General features: G+C 53.4%; 2 protein-coding genes across 2 annotated transcripts in view; one reads left to right on the forward strand and one right to left on the reverse strand.

Moving 5' to 3' along the window:
- Window positions 1-895: 895 nt before the first annotated feature.
- On the forward strand, window positions 896-5,726 carry SLC2A4RG (SLC2A4 regulator). Its single transcript, XM_075721301.1, is given in 8 exon segments — window positions 896-1,024; window positions 2,903-3,084; window positions 4,109-4,227; window positions 4,305-4,549; window positions 4,814-4,914; window positions 5,025-5,289; window positions 5,440-5,519; window positions 5,615-5,726. Coding segments are annotated over 8 exon segments (1,233 nt in total).
- A 6,706-nt stretch (window positions 5,727-12,432) lies between these two features.
- The window catches only part of ZBTB46 (zinc finger and BTB domain containing 46), a 38,447-nt gene continuing 30,100 nt past the window's right edge, over window positions 12,433-20,779 (reverse strand). The window contains exons 3-4 of the mRNA XM_075721281.1: window positions 18,155-18,330; window positions 12,433-12,819 (exon numbers count right to left, since the gene is read on the reverse strand). Of these exons, the coding sequence (XP_075577396.1) occupies window positions 12,433-12,819; window positions 18,155-18,330 (563 nt within the window). The remainder of the gene's footprint in view (window positions 12,820-18,154; window positions 18,331-20,779) is intronic.

Genomic DNA, 20,779 nt, shown 5'->3' on the forward strand with positions numbered 1-20,779 from the left:
CAGACACTCCCCCCGCAGCAGAAGGACGCTGCCGCGTTTGGGGGAACCCTATAACTTTTGGGGGAGCCTTATCACTTTTGGGGGGAGCCCTATCACTTTTGGGGGAGCCCTAAAGCTTCCAGCAGGTCTAAAACTTCAGGGGGAGCTTTTGGGGGGGAGACCCCTATTACTTTTGGGGCGTGTAACTTTATGAGGAGCCGTGCAACTTCTGGAGAACCGCTGTAACTTACGGGAAGCCCTATAATTTGGGGGGGGGGGGGGGCGACTTTTAGGGGAACCCCACGAGGTCTAACGCTGGAAGTTTCAAGCCCGTAACTTCGCGGGAGCCGCCGGGAGTTTTGCGGGGTCCTCCAGGCTGGCGGGAGCCCCTCGCTTTTGGGGGGGGAGACCCCGAATTCCGCCTTAGAGTGATGAAATGTGAACTTTTGGGGGGCAGCCTGCAACTTTCGGGGAGCCGCCGGACTTTGGCGGGAGGGGGTTGAGGGGTGGGGGGCGGCTTTAGCGGGGCCGCCCGCCAGTCTCTGAGTCCCAAAACTAACGGGGGAGGGGGGGGGGAGAGAAGGGTTGGTGGTGGGGAGGGGCTGGTTTTTGGGGGGGGGCCCCCCGGGCAGCGCGCGGGGCGGCGGGAGGGCGGGGCGCACGAAGATGGCCGCTGCCGGCGGGGGCGTGTCGCGGCGGGAGGGGGGCGTGCCGCCGGGCTTTAAGTGGCAGGGCGAAGCGACCAATAGGAAGCGGCGAAAGCGGCGGTCGCGTTCCAACCCGGCCGTTTTGACCAATGGCGGGGGGCGTGGGGGGCGTGGCCTGGCCGGCGCCGACACCGGGCCGCGCGCGGCGGAGCGCGCTCCCCCGCCGGGCCCGGCCGCGGCCGCCGCCGCCGCCGCCGCCGCTTTCCCTCATGGAGCCTCCGCGCCCGCCCGCGGTGCTGCTGGCCGCTGCCCGCCGCCGCCGCCGCGATCCTCCGCCGCCTTCTCCTTCCCAACCCGGCGGCGGCGGCGGTGGTGGTGGTGGCGGCGCCGCCCCGAAGGTACCGGGGGCGGTGGCGGCGGCGACCGGGGGGGGAGCCGGAGGAGGGGGGGGGGGGGGCGGTGACAGCTGACAGCGGCCCGCCCGAAACTTTCCCCGCCGCTAAAATGGCGCCGCTCGGGGACAAACTTCGGGGGGGGGGGGGGGCGGCGGGGCGCGGGGGGGGGTTCCCCCCCCCCGCGCCCCGCCGCCCCCCCCCCCCCCCGGTGGGATCTACCGGGAGCTGGCGCTTCCCCCCGGGATCAACTCCCGGGTCCCGCTAAATCCCGGTGCCGGGGGATCCATCCCGCCGCTGCTGCTTGGGGAAAAAGCTGAGGAGATCCCGGCTGGATTCCCAGGCTCGCGTTTCGGCCAAGCGGAGGTGGGAGCGGGGGGGGAATCCTACTGGATCCCGGGGTTGGGATCCACTCGCTGAGCTCGCTTTCCGTAATCCCGGCTCGGCGAAGGTTTGGGGGGGCTCGCCGCCGCCGCCCCCCGGGATCTGCTCCGTGCTGGCGTGCCTCCCCTGGAGCGTTCGGGGAGCGGGGGGATCCCTGCTGGATCCCAGCCCTGGGGGATCTGGCTCCGGGTCTGCCTTGGAGCGGGATCCGCTCAGCTCATCCGCAGGCGTCGCTGGCTCCGGGCGGCCCCCTCGGCTCCCGCTCCGCAGAGCTGCGGGGGGATCCCTGCTGGATCCCAGCTCCGGCCTGGAGGATCATCTGCTGGAAAGGGATCTGCCGGATAGGGATCTGCCGAGTGCCAGCATACAGGCGGGCAGCGCTGCTGTCCCGGAGCAGCCCGGTCTGGTTCTGCAGAGCTGAGGGGGATCCCTGCGGGATCCCAGCCCGACTCTGGGGGATCTACTTGGGATCTGCCCGGAGAGGGATCTGCTCAGCGCTGCCACACAGCCAGAGGACAGCGATCTCTCGGAGCAGACCCCGTCTGCTCCCCGCTCTGCAGAGCTCCGGGGGGATCCGTGCTGGACCCCAGCCCTTGGGGATCTCCCGGGAGTGTGCCTGGGGAGGGATCCACTCGGTGCTGACAGTCGGCCAATGGACGCGGCCGTCTTGAAGCAGCCCTGAGGCTCCTTCCCTCGCAAGGCTCGGGGGAGATCCCTGCTGGATCTGAGCCCTGGGTGATCTGCCCAGGCGCAGCTCGTAGAGGGATCCACCTGGTCACCAAACGTGACCAGTGAGCGCTGCTGACCTGGCTCAGCCCCGCGGGAAGGGCTGCTCCCCGCTTCTCCGGGGATCCCCACGGGGCCCCAGCCCAGCCCCAGGGAGATCACCTGGGATCCGCCAGGAGTGGGATCCACTTGGTGCCGGTGCTCAGTCAGTGGGTGCTGCTGTCTCCAGCTGCCAGGGCAGGGCTGAGCCTGCTCCCCGCTCTGCAGAGCGCTGGGGGGATCCCTGCTGGATCCCAGGTGATCGGCTCAGAGCGGGATCCGCTCGGTGCTGTCACGTGGCACGTGGGTGCTGCTACCTTGGAGCCACCCTGCAGGAGGGTGTCAGGTCTTCTGGCTCTGCAGAGATCCCTGCTGGATCCCCACTGTGGCCCTGGGGATCTACCCAGGGAGGGATCCACTGGCTGCTGATGCTCAGCCGGCGGGTGACAGCGCTGGGAGCAGTCTCATGGGAGGATGCTCTCTGCTCTCGCCTCTGCAGAGTGCCGGGGAAATCCCGGCCGGATCCCAGCTGCGACCTGGTGGGATCCACCTGGGATCTACCGCAGAGGGTCCCACCGAGCGGCCGGCAGGGTCCCGCCGCAGCTCTGCCCGCAGGCGCCGATCCAGCTCCCCCACGCCGCCTCCCCTCCCCGCCGAGGTCCGGCGGCGGGGGGATCCCTGCGGGATCCAGTGCTCAGGGGATCCCCCCGCTGACGCCCGCCGTCTCTCCCGCAGGCTCCTCTCCCCTGCGGCGGCCGGGGGCTGCCGGCGGGAGCCGAGGGCTGGCTGCCGTGCCTGGGGGAGCCGCTGCCGCGCCGGGAGCCGGCCAGCCGGGAAGCGATGCTGCGGGTGCTGGACGCCGGGCTGGAGCGATGCCTGGCGCTGCATTCGGCATACATCCCCGTGCCCCAGCACAGGTAGGACCACGACGGCGGCGGCAGCGGGATGGGCAACGGTGACGGCGACCGCCCTTGTGCCGAAACCTCCTGCCGGCACCGGCTTCGCCGCGGCAAGCCGGGATTTTTTTTTCCGCCGGCTGCACGAGGAGGACTTTGGCCGCTCGTCCGCAGCGCCGGGGTCTCCGGCTGTGACCGGCCGTCCCGTGTACAGCAGCGCCGAGGTCTCCGGCTGTGACCGGCCGTCCCGTGTACGGCAGCGCCGAGGGCTCTGCCCGGCCGTGGCCCTGCCGGCCGATGAAGCGAGGCGCCATACGCGAGCCCTCGAGCGGTTGCGGTGCTCAGCACCCGCTTTGCCTCGCCGGCGCTGGCGCTGCAACCGCACCCGCTCGAGGGCTCGGAGAGCATTGCCGCTCGCCAGCACCGTATTTATCCGTCCCCGTGGTGCGAGAGCTTTGCAAAATGGCTTCTGTTGCTCCTGACCTCTCGCTTTTTTTTTTTTTTTTTAATTTAATTTTTTTTAATAGGGTTGTGTGGGTTTTTTTGTTGGGGTTTTTTTTTTTTTTCTTCCACTTCAGGAAGTTGTTTGGCCCCAGCTGAGCAAACCCCGCGTTTCTCGGCACTCGCGGCAGGATGCAGGTGCCGGTACCCTCCGGCGCGGCGCTGCCCGCGGACATGTAGGGTTCCCCCTGGAGTGGTAAACAGCAGCGTTTTGGCTGGCTGCCTGTACCGCTGCCTGCGCCGCTGCCTGCACTGCTGCCCAGCGGGGTTTCCAGTCCGGGCTGATGCCTCTCAGGGTGCTGCAGGGGATGGGGCACCCGTGGGTGCCTTTGCCCGTGGCGATGCCCCCAGCACGGTGTGGCCACTGTGACCCCGTGCACCCGTGTCCCCCGACCACAAGCTGCCCGTGGGGTGGGTGCAGACCCGACCACCGCGGGGAAGGGGGTCCCAGCACCTCGGTGGGTGATGGAGAGGAATGAAGGGTCCCGGGGTGGGGGTTCCTCGTCTGTCCTCACCGCAGCCCCCGCTTTGCTCTCGCTGGCAGGAAGCTCTCGGGCAAGGCGGGCATCGACGAGGTGATGGCGGCCACGGTGCTCACCAGCCTCTCCACCAGCCCACTGGTGCTCGGCCACCCGCCCGCCGCCCCCCGCCCCAGGTAAGAGCGTGCCCCTGTCCCCCCCACCCCATCGCTGGACACGTGTCCCATGGCAGGCCCTGACCTTCCTCCTCCTCCTCGCCAGAGCCCGGCGGTGAGGTCTGGAAAGAGGCGCCCGCCATGTCCTCCAGCTGCAGCAGCAGCAGCAACACCAGCGGGGACTGGAGCTGGGACCCCCCCAGCGACCGCTCCACCCCCTCCACCCCCTCGCCCCCGCTCTCCAGCCACGTCCCCAGCACCTTCCTGCCCGCCCCGCTGCCGGACGAAGGCCCCGATGAGCCCGACGGCACCCACTTCGTCTTCGGAGAGCCCATCCCTCGGAAGAGGAAGGTGGGATGAAGTTGGGGATGATGATGGGGGGGAGGTTGGGGATGGGGATAGTGGGGACGGGGATGAAGAGGAGGATGAGGTTGGGGATGATGATGGGGATGATGCTGAGGATGAGGATGATGCTGGGGATGCAGATACCGCTGGGGATGACAGTGGGGTTTGGGATGGGGATGGAGATGGAGCTGGGGATGATGATGGAGCTGGGGATGACGATGGGGATGACGCTGGGGACGGGGCTGCCAGCCTGACGCCCCTCTCCTGCAGAACTCCACCAAGGTGATGTTCAAGTGCTTGTGGAAGAGCTGCGGCAAAGTCCTCAGCAGCTCCTCAGGGATGCAGAAGCACATCCGAACCATGCACCTTGGGTAAGCGCCTGGGGTCCCCCCCGGACACCCCCAGCCCCCCCGGTGCCCCCCGCCGGGGTCCTGCCGTGGGGGGAGAGAGCCGCCCCAGCCAGACTCCGCTCTCCCCGCAGCCGGAAAGCCGACCTCGAGCAGAGCGACGGCGAGGAGGACTTCTACTACACGGAGCTGGACGTGGACGTGGACTCGCTGACGGACGGGCTCTCCAGCCTGACGCCCGTCTCGCCCACCTCCTCGGTGCCGCCCGCCTTCCCCGGCCCCGAGGCGCAGGGCCCGGCGCCGCCGGCGTTGCCGATCCCGGACCTGGCGCTGGCGTCCCCCCGCAGCCCCCCGGCCCCCCCCGGCCTCTACCACGTCCACACCGACCACGCGTACCAGGTGAGGGGATGTTGGGGCGGGGGGAAAATCCGGGGACGGAGGGGCTGCCGCCGCGCTCGCCGCATCACCGTCACCCTCCACGCCTCCCCAGCCGCTCGGTGCCGGCGGCGCAGCCGAGCTCTGACGCGGGGCCGTGTCCTCTCTCGGCAGGGCTGCCCGGCCCCGCCGCGGCCACCGGTGCCCCCCGCCGCGCCCGCCCCGCCGCCGCCCAAGCCACCCGCCGTCCCCAGGTGAGCCATCGCCATCCGCGCCCCCGTCCCCCTCGGGCCCGTGTCGTCCCCCCCGCGCCCCGTGACGTGTCCCCTCGTGTCCCCTCTGCCCGCAGGAGGCCGCGGGGGGAGGCCAAGAAGTGCCGCAAGGTGTACGGCATGGAGAACCGGGAGATGTGGTGCACGGCGTGCCGCTGGAAGAAGGCCTGCCAGCGCTTCCTCGACTGACGCCGCCGGTGCCGCCGGTGCCGCCGGTGCCGCCGCCGCGGCGCTCCCTCCTTCTTGCACATTTTGCACTCGAGGTGCCTTCGCGCCCCCCTGCCGCCCCGGGGCCCCCCCAGACTCAGGGAACGGCCCCCCCCCCCAAAAAAAAAAGCTTTATGCACACAGCCCCTCCCCGCCACGGAGCTCGTGTCCCCCCCCCACCCGGTTTTTCCTTCAAAAATAAGCTAAAGCTGCCCCCCCCTTTGCCGGCACCGCGGCGGGGGGCTGGCGGGGGTGGCCGGCTGCTCCCGGCCCCCCCTCCCCGTGCCGGGTTGGGGACCCCCCCGGGGCCGGGGGCCGCCCACCACTCAAATAAGCTGCGTGCCTGTGGCCGGCGGGGGCTCCAAAAGGAGGGGGGGTGTCCGTTCCTGCCCCCCCGCCTGCTCCCAGGGGGGACCCCCAGTGCCCAGGGCAGAGGTGGGCGCCTGCCCCCTGCCCCTCGCCCCCCCCGAGGGGGTTTTTACTCTTTGTATCGTCGTTTCTCTCTATTTTTCGTATTCGGGGGAGCAGCCGCTCCCGCCGGGGCGATGCTCTGGGAAGTGCCTGCAGGAACGCGCCCATTTGCACTAAGCCAAACTGCACAAAGAGGTGGGTTTTGGTTTTGGTTTTTGTTGGTCCTTTTTTGGTTTGGTTTTTTTTTTTTTTTTTTTTTGTTCCCTCCCCCCCCCCCCCCGCCCCCCTCCTCCATCGTGTGTTTTTATTTTTTAAATAAAATATATGAAAATTCGTATTTTTAAATACCCCCCTCCCAGGGCATGAGAGCGCACTGGTCGCGGCGCTGCGGCAGCGTGATGCCTCCAGCCCCGGGGGGGTTTTAAGGGGCTTTATTCCCTTCAAACCTCTTCCCCACCCAAAAAAAAAACAACCCAAACCCCTTTTTTTTCCCCCCAAACCCTCTCGTCCCATCACTCGCCTGCCCGGGCAGCGGCTCAGCACCGGGTTTGGCCCGGCCACGCCACCCGCCCTCCGCTCTCCGCACCCCTCCCCGTGCAAGGACGGGTGGGATGGGGACGGGTGGGTGGCACTGCCAACCTGCCCGGCCGCGCCAGGGCGGGGCCCCCCGCCTTGCAGGAGGGTTCCCGTCACATCAGGGACCCCCCCTTTGCAGGGACACCCCCCCCCTCGCTGGGGGTCAAACCGGGCTGGTGCCGTGCCAGGCTGGGCCCCCCGCTTGTCCCCGACGTGGCGCCGACAGGGATTTGATGTGTCAGATCCAGAAGAAAAAAAAAACAAAAAAAAAACAACAAAAAAAATAAATATTTGGATTCTTTTTTTTTTCTTTCTTTTTTTTTTTTTTTTTTTTTTTTTTTTTTTTGGAATTATTACTCTTTACTTACTTTTAAGATGGGCTCTGCGCTGCGGGGTGGGCGGCCCCGGTGCTGCACCCCGCGGCCCCCGGGGACGGCATCGCTCCGTGCGTCCTCCCCGGAGCTGTGCAAAAAGGGATTATTTTTTAATTTCAAATAAAGCCCGAATAAATACGGACGTTGCCACTAACGCTTACACTCCGGGGTGGGGCGGGGGGGGGACGACACGAGCCGCAGGTGCCCGTTCGGGATGGGTGTGGGAAAGGGAAAGGTGAAGGCGGCGGCGCCCCGGGCAGGGGCGAGGGGGGGGATTTTTGGATTTTTGGGGAGCGGGGACCCCGCCGTGGCCCCGTCTGGGTGCGCGGGGGTGCACGGCCCTGCAGCATCGCAGGGCTGCAGCTGGGTGGTGCCCGTGGCCCCCGGACCATGCCGTCATCACCCCATCCGTACGCACACGAGGAGGAGAGAAAAAAAAAAAAAAAAACTATTTTAAAAAAAAACAAACCACAAAACAAAAAAGACAAAATTGTAGCAGCAATTTCCCAATTTATTGAAACTGATTGATTTTTGCAAGTGTGTCTAAGCTAAATCCCATCACAAAGTAATTATAATCAAGAGGCACGCCTCCGGCATGCCCAGGCAGACGAGAAACCGGGAGATCAACTAGAAAATAAGGTCATATTTACCTGAACTACATTTACAGAAAATCAGTACAACACAGCCATGGTTCTCCCACTCACTTCTGGTTACTAAAATCTCCTCAACCTCCCCAAAATATTAAACACATCTTCAATACAAACACAGGTTTATAATAATTAATATAAAGTCAGTATAATATAGAATATTCCCAGCAAAAAAAAAAAAAAAAAAAAAAGTCGACAATCTTCAAACGCTGTCCCTTTTGTTTGTTTTAGCTTTATTTTTGTAGACAGGTTTAAAGCACGTTGAAAAATAAATATATATGAAAGCATACACACAGCACTCTTACTATGCGGAACTGAAAAAAAAAAAAGGCAGAAATTCAAAACACAATACAGAATCTAAAAAATAAAAAGAACCATGAAGTATGGCTTTCTTAGGAGTTGCACATGTCACAGAACGAGCTAAAATAAGATTATCTTTCATAATATTGCAAAAAAATTCCAGTTTTTGCATTATTTGCATGGAGTTTTCCTTTCCTAAAGGGCGATGTGCAAAACGGGAAGCATGGAGGTGGGGGGTGCCGGGGGGACTTGGGGCTCCCTCGGGGGCACGAGCCGAGCCCCCCTCCTGGGCACCGACCCCCAAAAACGCGCGCGCCAAACCCCCGCGGCTTTCGCTTTGGGGGAGCGGAGTATTTAAAGGCATGAGTTGAGAGAAGAAATAAAACGGGACCTAACGCGGGAGCGGGTTTCCTTTCATATGAAAAATATTCCTTTTGTAGTCCAAAGCACTGATTTTTTGATTTAAAAAAAAAAAAAAAAGAAGGAAAAAGGAGAGTCGGTTTGCCAACCTTCATCAGACGCATCCCCCTCGCACCTCCACGCAAAATCGCTCTGCTTTCGGGTAAAACACACAAACCCGCGCAATTTATGATTTTTAAATAAAACTTTTGGAAAGAAGGAAGCGAGAGGCGGCCGCGGGCCCCCGCGCGCGTCGCTGCCGTCCTCGGGGACGTTTTCTGGGGGGCGAGGGCAGCGCGACGCTGCCTGCACCCTGGCCCGCGTGGGACGGGCGAAAGCGCGGCTTGAAATGCTCTCTGTACTCCCGGCACGCGTTCGTAATTAAAATTAAAAAAAAAAAAAAAAAAAAAAATGAGGATAATAAAGAAATTCAGGGAAGAACATTTACAAGTACGTATGAATACTTAAAAAAAATTAGTCGCAAGTTATTGAGACCAAGTGTATCCATTTTTTACCGCTAAGGGAGTTATTTTTTTGAAACTAAATCTGTATATATATATACACACACACACATATATATATATTTAGAAAAAATTAAAAAAAGGGAACCTCAGTGAAGTATACAAAGCCCTGAAGGGAAATACAAAGACGAGATGCTAGAGGTTACTCGAGCTAGTGTTGGATAGAACAGGCAGAATTATTGGGTTGTTTTTTTTTTTTTTTGTTTAAATCTCGAAGAGCAGAAGTTTGCATAGGCAGCAGATCCGAGATGCGCCCGGAGAGGAGCCCGAGAGGTCCGGTCGCACGGAGCAACTGATGAAGTTTTATAAAGTTTCAGCATTAAAAAAAGCCCAAATTCCTTTTTCGAACCCAAGCCTCACGAAGCACCCGCCGGAGCACGGAAGTTTAAAGACTAATTCCCGCGTTTCCAAATCTGCACACCTCCAGCAAAACAAAGCACTTAATATGTACATCAGGTGGTAGAAGGATTTTATTTGGTATATATAGTGTATGTTAGTAATATAGAAGCATGTGCTAGATTATAATGGTAACAACGTAAAAGTTAGCTTCTATGTGGATTTTCCGTTTTTCTCTCCTTTTTTTTTTTTTTTTGATTTATTTTTTGCATCCGCGGCTCAAAGAGCTTTAAAGTGGCACTACTAGGAAACACTGCTGAAAGCCACCTGGCTTACTGCCCACCCTTTAGAAAAAAAAAAAAAAAAAAAGGAAAGAAAAGAAAAAATAAACACTTTTTTTTTTTTTTTTTCCAAAGGAATTGCAAAGTAAAGCTAAGCACCCCGTAACTCCGATTACAAAAACGGAGTCACCGGAGGGCGAGGGCAGGGAGGAGCGAGGAAGAGGAGGACTTGGACCAACAGCTCCCGCTCCTCCTCGGAAGGTTCGACAGCGATGCACGCACCGGCATCGGAGCAGATGGACGAGACGGAATGTCACAGAAACCAAAGGGTTTTGAACGGTTTGGGTTTTCAATTTTTTTTTTAAATAGATTTTTACATATAAAAAGCAAAGCTACGGATATTTTTTAAGTACTGTATGTATTTGTCTACGTGTAACAGGTGAGGCTGCCAGTTCAGGACCTCAGGCACCCCCTTCCCCCCCTCCATATTTACAGGATAAATGACAATAAATACAGAGCCCGCACGCCCAGCGGCAAAAGTCAGGGTAGCAAAACAGCGACCTTGCTCTGGGACCCCCCCCCCAACCGCTACAACTGCGGGGAAAAAAGCATACAAAGGTCCAATCGTAAAATACTGGGTTTACGTCTTTTTAAATACGGTGGGAGAAGCTAAAATGCAAAATTAGATTTTGCCAATTTAATAAAAATGTTTCTGCACGACCCTACCGCTCTGTTCTTGAAGCGTTTGAAGAGGAGGGTCGTCCACTCGCGCTGGCTAAAAGCAACAAGTCCCAATTAACTCCTTCGATCCTAAGGAGCAGCAGCAGCGACGGCGCTCGCGTGGCCTCACCGAGCCAAGCCGAGGATTTTAGGGAAGACCCAAGTTTCCGAATCACTGCCTTGCACGGAGAGCGACAGACCAGGAGCCTGGGAGCTGCCGGAGGCTCCCAGCGCAGGCGAAGGTCAGCGTGAACCGGGATGGCGCACGCGGAGAGAAGGCGGCGAACGTTTGCAAGGAACCGAGGAACAGAGACAGGAATCGAACGCCAAAACCCAGGACGCGACTTAAATCGAGGAATGGGTAAAGAGCCGGCTACTGCGGGTGCCAGGACCAAGGCTCCCACCGCGCTCCACCGAATCCCGGCACCGAGTGGCTTAAATCCTTCAAGATTATTTGCTTTATTGGGGTTTATTGTACAACGTGCTTTTTATTTCCTTTTCTGGGTGGAACCCCGCTTTTTGTCGAGGACCACCAGAGCGGCAAGAACGCTCTCCACCCCGCAGGGATGGCCGGTCCCGCGGCGGGAGGAAAATAGCACCGTTAGTCATTTGGCTTTCTGGGAACGGGTTGTCTTTTGCGGCAGGTTTCAAGATACCATCGTCACAGACATCGTACAAAATTGCTCCACGGCAAGGGAAGAGTGAGGTCTTCAGCTTTTTTTTTTTTTTTTTTTTTTTTTTTTAATTTAAAAAAAAGCACCAGAAGCAAAGAGCTGAAGGGTACAACAAGCTGTTTCTCAGGAACAAGACACTTCCAGCGCGCTGCGTTGCTGTTGTCGTTTAGGTGTAGCTGGAAGAAGGCAACAGTGGCCGATAGGAACAAGGAGAATCCAGCTACCTGGAGCAGCCCCACAGAGTCTGTTAGGAGATGCTAGGAGAGAAACCTGGTTCTTATTTTTTTTTTTTTAAAAACAAAGGGTTTATTTGAAAATTTACACGGAACCAGTGCAGCTAAACCCGAAGGTTTTATTCATGAATTAAGTAGGCATCATGCCTACCAATGAGGAGTGAAATTTTTTAGCTTGGCAAGGAAGAACAGCGTGCCCAGGTGAAATCCTGGCTCCGCCAAAGTCTACAGGACGGGAGCAGCAAGATTCCCACCCAGCTGGGATCTCCTCGCCTCGGCTTCTCGCGTTTCCCAGTTCATCCTGCGCTTTGCTAAATGCCTCGTTTTCGCTACGGTTTGCATATATTTACGAAAAAGGCAGCCGAGCAAAGGGAGAAAAGTGAAGATGTTTGCAGAGAGGAACGACAGGTAGAGAATTACCTGCGTCCTTCATAGCAAAGGGTGCTTCTGGAAGCACCAACGCGCATTTCAGCGACCACGGATAACCAAGGCTGGAAGATGGGACGTGGGTAAGACGCCAGTAGGTCCAAGAAACGTCACGATCTTTCGTTTTTTGACAGCGATTCTTTTGGAAGCTAAGAATCTAAGACAGCAATTCGTAAGGCTGTAATCTTGACTTGCCTTTTGATCGATTTGGCTCCATAAAAAATGATAAAAACTCTCTTTAAGTAACTTTGCAAAAGGCCTCTATCATCAAAGGAAGCCCTCCAACACATACATCGATTTGCTTCCACAACGTTATTCCACTTGTAATTCCACTGCTGCTGGGATTTTAGCACACAGAGAAGGTGTTAAAAAAGACGACAACCACCAAAAAAAGACCTGCTTCGGACACAAAAATCTCCCCGGTGTTCGGATCAGGATGGGAAGGGTACTCATGCTCCACCCAGCCTCCCCATCGCGCAGCGCTCACACCTGCAGAAACTCTACCTCACTTGCATGCAACCTGGCTGGCTCAGCCGGAGGGGCGGCCGCGGTCGGGGCTGTTCGTGAAGGGAGAAGGGGGAAGGCGAAGTCAGCCGCGTCGCTGGCAGCGACATTGCTAAGACAGTATCTGAGTGGAACCGAGAAGGACTTGTTTAGAAAACACGAGAGTTATTTTGCACACATGGACGACAACAAGGCTACTTAGTTTTTCCAACATACTCCTTCCTCCCCCACCCTCCCTCCCCCTACAAACAACAGGGCGAAACAAAAACCAGGAGAAAAAAAATCCCTAAGAAATCCAGGTAAAATCCTTGTCGTTCTCCCCAGAGTTGTCCTGCTCCTGCGGAGAGTCGACATCTTTGTCATCATCTAAAATCACATCATCTTGTGACATTCCTACGTCATCCTTCCACTTGATGTCGTCGTCGTCTCCCATCTCCTCGTCTCCTTCCACTTTGATGTCATCTGGGTCTTCCATGTACTGCCCTTCCCCGGGGTAGCACTCGTCTGGAGACCCTTCTCCTCCGTTGTGGTCCAGGTGACCGGCTATGCCTCGACCAGAGCAATCGGCACAAACTCCGTGGCGGCGAGAGCCGTGCTTAATCCCCACGCTGGCCGCAGACATGAACACTCGGTTGCACACTTTGCAGACGTATTTTTTATCTTTGCTGTGGACCTGGAAAAGGAGAACGATCAGAAACGTTAATGCCAGTGGAGACGGACCGAGCGCTGCAGGGAAGGGCACGCTCCCCCGTCCCGCAAAGGCAAAACCACCGCAGCCCACGGCTGCAACCCGAGATCGGCACGGGCTTTCATCGCTGAGCTTAAACCCACCGCGGTTAATTCACCCTTGTAATGGTGTCACACAATGGAAAATCCTTTCGAGACTGCCTTTTGATCATCAAACTAGTAGTTTTGAGAGGAACTTTTATTGCTTCGCTTTTTTCTCCCCTTTTCCTTTTGTTTTTCTGGGGTGCAACAGTTGCATCACGCCATCGCCATGAGGAAAACCTTAAAAAGGAAAAAAAACCCCACCAGCCCCACGCACCGGTTCTCTGCAGACCAGAGCGGAACAACCCGCGATCAAACCGGTGTTAACGTCACGCTAGTTTTGCCATCTCGCTCCTGATCCCACTGCTGCCAAAAACCAAAGATTAGGAGCACTGTTAACGCATCCTGTATCTCTAAAAAAAAAAAAAAATGCAGCCAAATACACTTCTAACCTTATTTCTGACTGCTTTGGTGGCTGAAAAATGGTTTGTCACAAATGTTTCTCTTCTATAAATCACGCTGCATTTTATGTCTGAGAATAACAGGCGCACAGAGCTATGACACTTACGGAATAAGCGGTAAGTGGGGAAATGCTCTGCAGGATACCAGAAATCACTTCAAGATTCAAACTTCACTACACAATGAGCAGAATGACAGACACCGAGAAGCACAAAAACACCTCATCAAAGGTGACATCTGTCGCTGGCTGCTTTTGCCATGTGTGGAAGGCAAGGAGCTTGCTCAAAACATTCACCTGCTCCTCTCCCAAAGGAAACAGCCAACCAGTGCAGCGAGAACTCCTGAATTCCACCACGAGCCTCATCAGATACCTTCATTTATTTATTTTTTAATATTTATTAAAAGAATATAAAGTACATATAAAATACACATATATTCATTTAATTTATATATAGAATAGTTCAGTTGGAAGGGACCTAAAACAACCACCTAGTCCAACTGCCTGACTACTTCAGGGCTGGCCCACGTTACACATTTTTTTTTTTCCTTCTTTATATATATATTCTTTATTTTTTTATGTATCAACGCCACACCGGGAGAGCCCAGGAGCTCGCTTGGGCCAGTGCCCCGTTGCTGGCACCGATCAGCAGGAGACGCTTTGGGAAGCGGTGTCGGAGCGGAGCAGGATCCGCCTTGTACTGCACTGTTCGACCAGGATCTGGGGTCGTCCCGAGCAAGCCGCTTCATGCAGACCATCAGCTACCAGAGCCTCTGGGCACGTATCGCCAGTGCCTAATCCTTTTTTTAACTCATTTATTCTTCTCGTGCTCACAACGGTCCATAGGAAAGGTTTTGCTGGTTAAACACGCCTTGCGTGGAAAAGCCCTTCCTTTTATTTCCAACCGGCTGCCCGGCGAGGCCAGTTCCCCGCTCCAGCCCCAGCACGGGATCACCTGCTCTCAAAACCGAATTCTCCGTAGCCCCGCGCTCGCTGCTCATACCCAGCCGAACTGAAGGTATTTGGGAAGAGGGCAAATTGACCCATCTTACCCCCTCAGCCCTCACTACCGCAGGACACTCGCTCAGGCTTTGTACTGCACCGGTCCCGACGGCGTTCAAAGCCTGCGAGCTTTTCTGATCTGCTCTGGCTTCAGGTTCTCCCTGCTCTGAGCTAGTCCCTGTGATGTATTCTTCAACCGCATCAAGCAAAGTCATTGTATTTTTTTTTTTTTTTAAAAAACTACATGTAAGCTTTTTTAAAAGCAGTTGGACAGGGCTTGTCAAAGCCATCTAACAGGCTCAATAGGCATCACTCATTTTTAACTGTCAGAAGAATGATTTTCAGGCATCGAAAGCTGAATAGGATTACAGAAGGTGGTCAAGGGTGCAGAATAAGGGCTAAAAGAGCCACACACAAAAGAAATTACAAAACAGGTACTAAACCGATACGTACTTGAAATATCCGTTAAAAAACTGATCACCTCTCTCCCTCTTTTCCAACGCTGTCAGTTTAGTCAGCAGATTCGCAGTGAACTGTATTTCTGGATGCAGCTGAACCAAAATTGATCTTATTTCCCTTATCGCCAAATTAGTAAGTATTAAACACAGAAATGGTGTTTGGCCCTCAGTATCTGAAAATGCCATTAGAAAGACCATATTCTAACTGACTAAATACCAGTATTCCAAGGGAGAGAGGGTAAAACGTGCTGACAACATCCTAAATTTCTGGACAAAATTAAAAAAAAAAAAAAAAAAAAAGGGGCAAAGTTCTCAGAAGTAAAACGATGGAGGCAACCAGCTGGCAGGACAAGGCGTGCCCTGCTGCAAAACTAGTAACGGAGCTTGAAGTCCGCGTGCTTGCGGCAGGACTAAGCTCGCTGCTCGGATCCGCCTCCCGAACACCAGAACCCCGACGCCCCAAGGAAATAAGGACGGGAAGCGGCGGGGAGCAGGCAGTCCCCCACGCAGACGGCCGGGCGCTCATCCGAACGGACACAGGCGCATGGAAGGAAGCGGCAGTCGACGGTGGGGATCTGAACACCGCAGCAACTCATCACGTAAGCCCCTCGATCATCCCGGCGCAGGCAGCACCGCCGTTCGGCAAGCCGCGCCGCGCCGCCGGCACCTGCTGCAAGCGGCCAAGTGGCCGCCAGCTGAGCGGGCTGCAGCTCTTCCCAGGAAAAGGCACACGCTTTCGCAACAGCAGCAAGGATGGAGCAAGCTGCGTACGTGGTACAATGCCTGCAGTAAGAGTCAAGTTCGCTATGGATTTTCAAAAATAAAACATTAAAAAAAAACAAAACCCAAAAAAACGACCCTAAAAATGCTACTGCGAGGAAACAGAAGCTCAGTATGCAAATGAAACCACTCTTTCCCATCTAAATTTATCCTGCCAGTTTTCAGCAGTTTGCAGTCACTTGCGATGCTGCGACAGACCAGGTAAGAAAGTTCAGCGTATCTAGAATCATACAGAGAGAAGTCACCTCAAATCAGAACCAAGAAACTTTTGGTTAAGTTTTTTTTTTTTAAGCTGAAAATCTTGAGGGTATGACGGGGTAGCGCTTCCTTCTGGACACAGCCTGTTCACTGCAACGGGGCGAGAAACCTCGGTTTATGCGCTGCCACCACACAGAAGTCTCACTTGAGATGCAAAGATTTCAGAAAGAAAATCTTGGTTTTACTTTAATCGTCCAAAGAAAACAAGCATTCCTATTCAATTTAAATATTCTATAAAGACTATAAAAATATGCTTTTTTAATTTGAGCGAAAAAACCTAAAATAGCCCCTTTTGTCTTTGGTCATCAGTTGAGGAACTGAGAGAGACATGGGGTTTGGCGTGTCAAACCTTCTTCCTTTTCCTCCACGTTATTTTTATAACACGTATTTTTATTTGATGTACACCAGCATTCAACTTTCCAGATTTACCTGAGCGTTGACAATCAAGCCCCAAAGCGTCATTTGCGCCAGCAATAAGATGACGAGACAAGCAAAGCGTACGAATCCAGCAGCGCATCTTGCCACAAGCACTTCAGCCAGCCTGCACGACTGCTTTTGTAAATGAAGATCACGGTGCCATCTACACGTAAGAAAATACCCCTTTTCATAGCTTCATTTCAAAAGAAACTTCAGATAAAGTTCAGAAACTGGAATTTTTCTGAGGCGTTGCTTACAACGGTACCCCAAAAAATCCCAAATCCCTGCCCTTTATTCTTCAGTGCATCCATTCCAAGATACCTGGGAGTAATTTACGGCTCTTCGGAAATAAAAACAAATCGGTACTGCCAGTGTTACGCTTTTTTCAGGAATTGGCACTAAAAATCTGTAATCCAGCTGGTATTTTCTAACCTAGCTTAATTCCTGACGTAAAAGAAGTCATACAGAGATTCAGACAGACATATATCATCTCCTCTACGTGTTCACAAATAGCTGATTTCATCTGCCTGGGTGTAGAACAGAACTTGAACTTCAGACTCAACAGAACCTAGAATGATTCCAGCAGCAAAAAAAAAAAGAGAGAACTAAAATTCATTTGCAGATCACCTCAGTTTCAGTCCTACAGGGCATAATGCACTTTCCTGCCTTCTCCACGGTACGTAAAGATATGCTGACTCTCACTAGTATAGCAATTTATAGAGCAAGAAAAGGAACTGCAAATTTTGTTACGCTTGAACCAAGTTGCACCACTTTTACTAAATGGCCTTTGAAGGAAGGTATGCAAGGGGACGCACGCGCTTGCAGGACTGGGATGAGGGCACTGAAGTTCTTTGTGGCTTTTTGAGAATTACAACCAGGAAAACATTAACAATCTAAGCACACCTCCTCCAGTAAGATAGTCTTTACATTCAAAATTTCATAGATAATATGATATATATAATATAAATATGGAAAAAGTTATTTAAATTACCTCAACAAATCAATTCTTAAGTCACTGAAACTGTCGACACCCTTGTGATTTTTTTTTTTTAATATCTCGCTGTATTAGGACCTCACAGCTACCATCCTCAGTATTTAGAAAAACCTCAAGTTTCCTCTACAAGCTTAATTAGAAGGGCAACAGAGCTTGCTGGCGTGCATTGCTGAAATAATTACGTAGAAACTATTTGCTCTTCCACAATATCACCTCTATACCGAGCTTTGAGAAACCACTTTAGGATGGCACATTAATTCTCCCCTGAAAAAAAACCCCAAAATTTGGCTTAACATTCTGTTTCTGAAGAGGCTGTGAAAAGCCAGACCATGGCACCAGCCAGCCTCCTAGTCGGTTTTGAGCAGCTGTCTTTAATAAGGCGTAACATTATTTTCGATAACTAAGCATTACCAGACCAGAGCAGCTTTGCCTCGAATTCTCCTTGCTGAGCAACTTATTTTAAAACTTTCTGCATCGAGTCATTCAACCTATTAAAAAAAAAAAAAAATTTCCTTTTCCATCCTGCAGACAGGATTAGCCATTCTACCTGCCGTCCCTAAGGCCCAGGCTCTCCCTCTTGCTGGAGAGCAAGGCTGGGTTTGCGAGGCTGGCTCAGCCCGGACGGTGCCGACCGCTTCCAGGCGCAAGTCGGGAACCCTCCGGCTGAGCCAGGAGAGCCGCTGGAGGGTAGCTCTGGACGCGCAGGCAGCACAACACGGGCCCTTTGAAAGGTGGGGGGAAAAAGAAAGATACTGGAGAAGCCTTCAGAGGAGCCCCGGAGGGGAAAACAAAGCACAGCCCTAAGCCACCTGAAGCTCCGGTTATCTTTAAGCCGAGCGAATCGGCTGTTCCCACCCAGCGCCTGCCCTCTTACCAAGGTGTGCCGCTTCATGTGCTCCCGACGGGTGAACTTCTTCCCACAGATCTCACAGGGATAGGGTCTTTCTCCCGTGTGGGATCGCATGTGTCTCTTCAGGATGCACTGGTGCATGGCTGAAAAACTGCAGTACGGGCACTTGAATTTCTTCCTGATGACCGTGAACTCGTTGACTGTAAGAGAGCAAGCAAAACACGCAGATTACTTTCAGAATGCCTCAAAACGGCCAGTCTTCTCGTTTACTACTTCACTGTTGAATTAGTTCACTGTGAAATCACACTCTCACCTCTGAACCACCTACGATTTTTTTTAATCCTTATATTATTGCACTCACGTTATTAAAGCTAAGAACTTCAAGCACCTTCATCAGAGCAGCTTTTGAACAAGCCAATACACAAACATTTAGCAACACTCTGCAACACACATTGCCTAACACTTGCTGAATGGCAAATAAAGAGGGCTGACGATCTGCTGTAATTCTGATTTATTATAATGAATTATCCTAAGTATCAAGATCTAAAATTCTAACACTATTAGTTGTGGGACGAGTAGCTAGCCGTGAACAGAGGACCACAAACGTTAACACCCCGACAGTGCCATGCGCTTTAGTTTTATTTATGGGGCGATGCAAGAACGTCATCGCACCCTCCAGGAGTATTTCAATGAAGGTGCAGAGACCAAGGATCGCCCAGAAGAAACAGGGCCATTACAGCAAACACACGCTACGTTATCCAGCTCAACTAGTATTGCCATTGCGGCACGGGTACAGAAATATGAAGGGACGCATATTGTTGAATTACAGCATGACGCTTGCAAGCCTCCTTACAAGACGACTGTATATAGCCCTTGATGGACTTTTTTCCTGTCCCCCCCGAATCGTCTTTTGCTGAACTAGAGAAGGGATGAATTCTTTGAAGTCGTTTTGACATCGTTGCTTCTTTTCTTCTTGTCATCTCCTTAGAAGCGCACTGAAAGCGGACTCAGGGGACGCGTACAGTATTGACAGCCCAAGGGTCTAATTTGCCAGGAGAATGCACACGGCAGCTGCGTCGGAATTTCCTCCTCCTAACAAAGTGAAAGCGCGCTATGCAAAATACAGCAGGTGAAAACAGAGTATTTGCTATTCCCTGAAGACATCCACCCGCTATAAGTTTGGAAGCGACTGTCCACATAGATATGATTTTAAATCTCCACCTTCTAATAATTCTACTGCTTTCCATTAGTATGTTAATTTTCACCCACTTTTCTCCTAATTATTGTTGTTTCTCAAAGCAATGTACTGTTTACATAACAACGAGGGAAAAAAAGAATGCAAGTTCTAGTTAATCACCGCAAGTACGATCGTGTGTGTAAATGGCTCTTGGTAAATGAAAACAGTCTATGTAGGAGAGCTAAGGGAATAAGGGAAATACCAGACCTACTATACGGCTTCTGACATACCGAGTACTTTGCAATATTTTTAGATGCTTATTGAAATGTTGTCTCCTACAAATGCCCCACTAGCTGAATGCACGCTGCGTGCTCTCAGTATACCACAGATAACGCCCTGGGAGTTACACCGTACGCTGAAACCCAGCTGCTTAAAAAAAAAAAAAGGCCTTTTTTAAGAAAGTCAGTAGGCCCATGTACTCGGTGGTGGTTATTTTAATGCCCAATTTGTGGGCTTTTTCTTCCTTTTGTTTTTTAAATTTTTCCCCATCTTGTAGTTGCAATATAGACAAAACGATGTGACCAGTAACTACATTTGTCGCTCGTGTAAAAGTGCAAACTGCATGATGCTATTAAGAGACATCTTGAAACAGGGGAACACCACCCTCCATAATCAGAACAAACGTTTCAACACAAGCTCATCTTGGAAAAGCACTCTAAGAAGTTTTTTTATTGTTCTAATGCAGACTAAAAGTATGGTTCAAGATCTTAAAAGTTGCCATGATGTGAATTTTGTCTTCGCATTTGTTTTGACTATTCGGGATTATAAACGTATTTTCCACGCAGGTAACTGTGGAAAAAATACTCCCTTTGATTAGCAGTTTGAACGGGATCTAATATTTTTATATTCTTTTCGCATGCTCCTAACTTGCTGCTTTGGGCTGCTCAGCAGCTGTGGTGGTCCATCCTACAGGTGCTTTGCTTTGGTGGGGTTTTTCCAGCACTTTTGTAAAGCTGCAAAGAGAATTTTCTAGCCCAGGGAAAAATAAAAAAAACCCAGAGCCTACTTGCCACTCACCTGGGCCACGGCTGCAACACTGACAACAGGGAAAGTGACGGCCAAGCCTATTTTATTCACCTGTCAGTAAAGATTACTCCCTGCATCAGGCAGAGTTTGGAAGGGCTGCTCTCAAGTGACTGCGCACACCTGCGCCTGCACGGCTTTGGGAAGCTCCTGGAGGAGACGCAGCCTTGCTCAAGCTCTTGTTGGTAACCCAACAACTCAGCTGGGCCGCGCAGCCCTTCTCCTGCCCCTGCCTAACTTCTGATTTACAGTAACTTTTTTTTTTTTTAATAGAAGAAATAGAATGTGAAAACTCTTTTTTATATTACAGAAAATGTATTTTTTGCTTTATTTTCTCCTTTGGATTTGACACCCCCTTCTCTATACAATCAGAGGCAAGGAGCCCACTT

This window comes from Pelecanus crispus, chromosome 14 (assembly GCF_030463565.1).
Source record: "Pelecanus crispus isolate bPelCri1 chromosome 14, bPelCri1.pri, whole genome shotgun sequence".
NCBI classification, from domain to species: Eukaryota; Metazoa; Chordata; class Aves; order Pelecaniformes; family Pelecanidae; genus Pelecanus; species Pelecanus crispus.